The sequence below is a fragment of the Parasteatoda tepidariorum genome, chromosome 6 (assembly GCF_043381705.1).
Source record: "Parasteatoda tepidariorum isolate YZ-2023 chromosome 6, CAS_Ptep_4.0, whole genome shotgun sequence".
In the NCBI taxonomy this organism is placed as follows: domain Eukaryota; kingdom Metazoa; phylum Arthropoda; class Arachnida; order Araneae; family Theridiidae; genus Parasteatoda; species Parasteatoda tepidariorum.
In genome coordinates this window covers 31606047-31611929 of record NC_092209.1, presented here as the reverse complement: position 1 = coordinate 31611929, position 5883 = coordinate 31606047, and the positions used below count along the sequence as shown (strand labels likewise).

The following is a 5883-nucleotide window of genomic DNA, read 5'->3' as shown; positions in this document are numbered from 1 at the left end:
TTGATCTCGCAATTGTGACTTCACTATCTCTAATTGAAATTAAGAAATAAGTTGTAAATGACACTTCTTAAGTGCAATTTTGTTGCCAAATTCTTTTATAAACATTAATTTCCAATAAGTAATCTAAAAGTGATATTTGATCTAATGTTTGGTATTATTTTTTAACAGTCGTTGAACAGCAGACCAGATTTTGGGTTTATGACTACTAATGTTAGACTCCGTAGCCTTGTAATTTTGAATCCAATCGAGTACGCAAACTCCTGGAGAAACTTTCCTTAATAGATGGAATTACCCCCCCCCCCCATTTGCGTTACATGGAGAGGAAGACCACACACAGTTAACCTGACGATAAGGGAAGTCTAACCCACGATTATTCTAGCACTGAGGATATTTTAAGTGGTCTGTGCAAGTCGGCTGCGGAATTCGTATAGACCAGCTATTGCTGGTAGGAAGGCGAATGCTCTTTCCCCAGAGTCCATACGGCTCTTGGTAATACTTTAATAGCAGTTTGGAGTAGTTATTTTATTCCAGCTGGAATTAAAAATTAGCTATATCCACTAACTATTCATAATTACGAAGTCTTAAGTTACAGAAAAAATGAATATTGTAAAGAAAAATTAACTTTTTCATTAGTCTTCTTTCAGTTAAATTTTATAAATTTGATTACCTAATTGTCAAACTGTTCAAGACTTCACTTGTAAGTCTTAAAAGAAAAAAAAAGTTGACGCAGCAACTAAACTGCACTTGAGCAACTTTTTGGATTTTTTGAAACAACAATCCATTAAGAGTTAATTTTTATGTACTTTTTTCAAATGTTCACCATTTCAAATGCTCAGGCAATAGAGGGCTCTCCTCCTAATGAGGCAGGAAGAGTTCGAATCCCAGCGATTGCTGGTCGATATGAATTCCTCGAACTAAAGTGGCAGTCATTAGAAATTATCAACTTAGCTTAAGCACAAATTTTCAATAGCTTTCAAAAAGGTACTTTTTTGTCATTACAAAATGTTGAGAACATCAGAGGGAAACTGAATATTTCACACTTTTTACAGTAAAATATTTCTTTTAATGTAAAAAAAAAAAATACTTAAAAATTTTAAATTGTTGATAAAAATAACTAGATTTACATTTTGCTGGGGTTTGAAGATTGTATAGCTGCCAACCACAATAGTCTTTGAAGAAGGTTTTACAAAGTGACAATAAAAGAAAGGTAAATTTGCAAAATTAGGCTACTAGGCAAACACATTAAATTATAACCACTTAATTAGAAAAATTGAGTAGTTAGGGTCAGTCAAATACTTTCTTTAACTTTAAAAACAAAAACATAAATTAAACAAATACTGTCTTTCTTTTAACTGTACAAGTTGGCAGCTAGGTAGGGGATGAGGACATTAGGTAGTCTCCCTTAAAAATTGGGAATTTTCCCATAAGTTTAATTGGTTTTCAAGTTTTTGCAGTTTTAGAGTTGACTTAAACTAAGGGCCCACTTTCAAGTGCTACTTAATTTTTATAAACATTAAGTGATGCATTTAAGATTTAAATGAAAGCTAGAAATTTTTGTTTATATCTTTTATATGCCAAAGTTCTTATTTGATAAGATTAAAATCAATCTTTTCGATGATTGAGTTCATTATTGAAAAACATTCAATAATGCTCACTATTCCAATTCTTCCTTTCTATATAATTATAAGTTTAAGAACAGATTAATAGTACAAAAGAGGAAAATTGGTATATTAAAACTTTATACAACTTTTATTATACAGGAATCTATATTTGACATTAAAGAAAATAAATAATACAAGAACTAGAATGAATGTATCAACCGGTTTCATAACTTCAAACAAAGCAACATTTTCTTCATGTCAGTTCTTCCTAAAAAAGTAAAAGAAAGCTAATATGAATACATAAAGTAACATAAAACTTTAATGAGTACATAAAAATAAGTAAGAAAGTAAGAATTCAAATACGATACTCAAAAATGACAAGAAAATTCTTTATTTTAGAATTTTAGTGACACTAAAACTGTTATAAACTTAATCTGAATTTAAGATGCAAGAGTAAGACGTCAATTACAAAGGTAATTAAGATCTATTTACAATATTTTAAAGATCCATTTAGAGTACCTAATTATGATTTTTAAAGCTAGGGACATATTTGAGGATGAGCACAAAAATAAAGTGAGACATTAACGATAATTAAGAGATTCCACGATTATTTCAGAATCAGTTTTAATTTCATTAAGTTTTTGCAATTAATTCAAGAAAAATCTTGTATCAAAAATTGCCAATAAGGTTTGTTTTATTTCAATCTGCTATTTAGATGGTCAAGATAATACAGTAATCAAAATTTCCCATATTTATAACATTTTGGATTTAATGTTTTTATTTTATTGTTTTTGCTTAAAATGCAGCAGTTTTGTGTTCAATGTGTTATGTTTCACATCCTATACACTACAGAAACATTCATGAAAAATTCAAATCTTGTTACTTACTTGCTTTCAAGTGCAAAAGGAGGTATTTTGCATTCAAAACTGAATCCATCTTCTCTCTCCATTCTGAATGTGCCCCTGTAAATCAATTTTAAAGAAATAAATATTAGTGGAGAAAACAATATGCCTCTTGAAAATACAAAACAGAAAAAAAAAGAAGTGTTTAAGAAAGGTTTTTTAAAAATAAAATACCAGCCAAAGCCAGAATATGATACCTTGTATCTATAAATATTTGACATTTTTGAAAATTGAAATTGTATAAAAAATTATTGAAAATAAACCAGAAAAGTTTTCTGGGAAAAAAATTATGCCTGTTTATACTTTATATATTAAAAAAATGAACAGAAAGTTAAAAACAGGAAGAAAATGAATACAGAATAAAATTAATAAAACAGAATAAAATTAATGCAAAGTTTCTACAATGAAACTATTAGTTTATTAATTTATTTTTACTCAATAATAAAATATGGATGATATTTAGTCTAATTGTTGAATTGAATACTAATAAGATAAAGATTCTAAAAAGCATTTTTTTTCAATAATTTTCTATATTTTAAAACAAAACCTCTAGTTTAGTTGTTAATCTTCAAAACACGCTACAAATTGATACAGTTTGTCGGGTATCTACCACTACAAAATTACAATTACTATTCACTAGTACAGAGATGCCAACTGCTCCGGACATGCTAAAAGAATTTAAAAAAATGGTAAATAACTACAAAGCAAATTTTGCCAATATTTGACTATTTTTGCTTGCTTTTTAAAAGGTACAGCATGACATAAGTACACTTAAGTAGTGAACTATATAAGCCTACGAATTATTTAGAAATAGTGGTGGATAAAAATCTACTAAATTGAAATTTTTAAACCAAGGATCGCAATGGATAAACTACCACTTTAAAATATATATTTGCTGTCCAGAGCAAGATGGCATCTCTGCTAGTATATAAGATGTGTTAACTCGATTCGATGAGGGGGTACTTTTTCATTAGATGAAGGTTGACATTGTCGATAACTACTCGCCCCACAAGTTTTAATTTTCTACAAATCCCTTTAGCTCTTTAAAAAAAACATAAATAAGTGCATCATTAATTTAAAAAAAACTAAGAAACAAGCTGAAATAAATGAAAAATTTACCACATATGTCCACAAGGCGATTGTAAGCTTACATGACTACTATATTGAAAAGCAGGCTGTACTTTTGATAATACAGGTTCCTAAATTTGAAAGAACAAAAAGTTTATTTTCAAAAATAAATTTGAGACTCACTTTAATACAATATTTTAAACAAAATACATAAAAATATATGACAATACAAGATATTCTATGAAAAAAAATTATTAAAAATAAAATAAAAACTAAATAAAATTAAGAGAAATAAAATAATTTTTTTTATTTCTTAAAGGAAATATTGTTCAAATTAAAAATGACAGTTTTCCCTTAAAAAATTCTGACAAGTTGTTTTACTTAAGGTTTAAAAAACAGAAAATTTCAGCTTTAAAGACTTTTAATATATATATATATNNNTTTTTTTTTAAAGAATCTATTGTGTTATTTTATTTCAAAATTATTTTATTGGTATAACAATTCTAAATTAACAAAAGTTATTATTTTATTGGAGCTAAATTAAAACTTAAATATTTTTTATTTTAATTTGGATAATGAACATGCACTAACATTTTTGTCAGCTTACATTTCATAAGTTGTTTGTGGAACTAAATCACTGGTATGTAAAATTTGTTGTAACCTATTGAGATAAGGGCGAGGGTGTAGGTAGATGTTTTTGGTTTTTAAAATCAGTGTAGCGATTAGTATTCATGAGAGTTTAAAATCAAATGCAGTTATTCGCATTCATAAGTTTTTAAAACATTAATTTATATATTTACACGAGATTTAAAGGCTACCACCTGTGATTCATATTCACGGGATCTAAAAATCCAATATAGCGATTTGTATTTTAAGGTTCTTAAAATACAACACAGTGATTTATTTACATGATTTTAAAATCCATTATCGTGATTCTTGTAAGAACTAAGTTTTTTCTCAAATTAGTATAAGGTAAGATATTTTTCATTGGCAGATAATTTAATTATAAATCAATATCTTGATAGAGCTTTCACACATAAAATTTTCAGGGCTTTTCACTTTTGTTAGAGACCTTTTAGATCCTTCCACATTAAAATCTTAAAAAACAAGATATTGAAATGTTAGAATACTCTTCAGCAAAATCAGTTAAGGAATCGTGCATTGGTTATGAACTATTACAAATTATTTACAATGTTTTTGCTTAAAAAGTTACTCTTTTTTTTCCTCTTGTAAATTTAAAATGTGTTAGTGGCAGGTATCAAAAGAGAATTTTCTAAAATCAAAAAATCGCATCAACCATTTAGTGGTTTCAGAATTCTTTGCAAATGTGATAGGCAGATTTACAGAAAATTTCTAAAAGTCTGAATCAATTTGCACGTCGAGGTTGTTAAATAAAGGGTCAGTGATAATATTCATTAGAAGGAGAATTAAATAAAATAATTTAGTTTTCAAGTGATTGAAAATCTGTTACATTTATTTTTTCTTAACTATCATTCATAAATATTTATATATATGAATTGGACAGCCTGCTGCTAATAAGTCTACAATTAACAATTATAACTCATATAAGTGTTCAAGTTTAAATAATATTTACCTGTCCAACCACACCTCTTCCATTGACTACTTCTAAATTACCAGACAGAGAAAAAATTCTCCAATGTCTGTGTCTGAGTTGCACTGCCATATCTCCTAAGTTTTCTAACCGAATACAATACCTCCACTAGAAGAAAAAAAAAACTTCTCTGTAAGTCTATGTTTATTACATTATTAAAATAAAAAATCACCAGACTTTTGAAAATTATTGATTCTTACAGGGATGAGATTAGCCAAAAGGCAAAAAAGCTGAATTTCCATGATAGTACATTTTACGCAAGCGCAACCCTTTAATAATAAATTCCAGACAGTTCAAGATAATAAATAATTTGTTGACATACAATTGTGTACTAATCTATTATTATATAAATGATTACATTGACACTTAACATTTAGTGAGAATAAAAATTACCAATTGAAAAAATAAAGCTGGAAATTATATTTTTCCTCAGTTCACATAAGAGACAATTATTACCTGAAAAACTACCTGGTTTAGCAAATTAAAACTACTGACAATATACATTAATATTTCATTTCTTTTAATAAATACTGTTATGTGATTTACAGCAAATATATCAGTAATATTACTTTTTAAATTATATTGGAGAAAAAAAACTTTAACAATGAACCGAATCATTATGTTCATATTATAGTCTAATCTAACTAGAGCCCTCTGAAACATATCAATAACAGTGAAGTAGAAATATATAGTAACTCCT

General features: G+C 27.3%; 1 protein-coding gene across 1 annotated transcript in view; it reads right to left on the bottom strand.

Annotated features, from left to right (window-relative positions):
• Window positions 1-1730: 1730 nt before the first annotated feature.
• The window catches only part of LOC107448648 (polymerase delta-interacting protein 2), a gene marked incomplete in the record, with an annotated part of 17268 nt that continues 13115 nt past the window's right edge, over window positions 1731-5883 (bottom strand). The window contains 4 exon segments of the mRNA XM_016063944.3: window positions 1731-1869; window positions 2489-2563; window positions 3623-3702; window positions 5166-5291. Of these exon segments, the coding sequence (XP_015919430.1) occupies window positions 1860-1869; window positions 2489-2563; window positions 3623-3702; window positions 5166-5291 (291 nt within the window).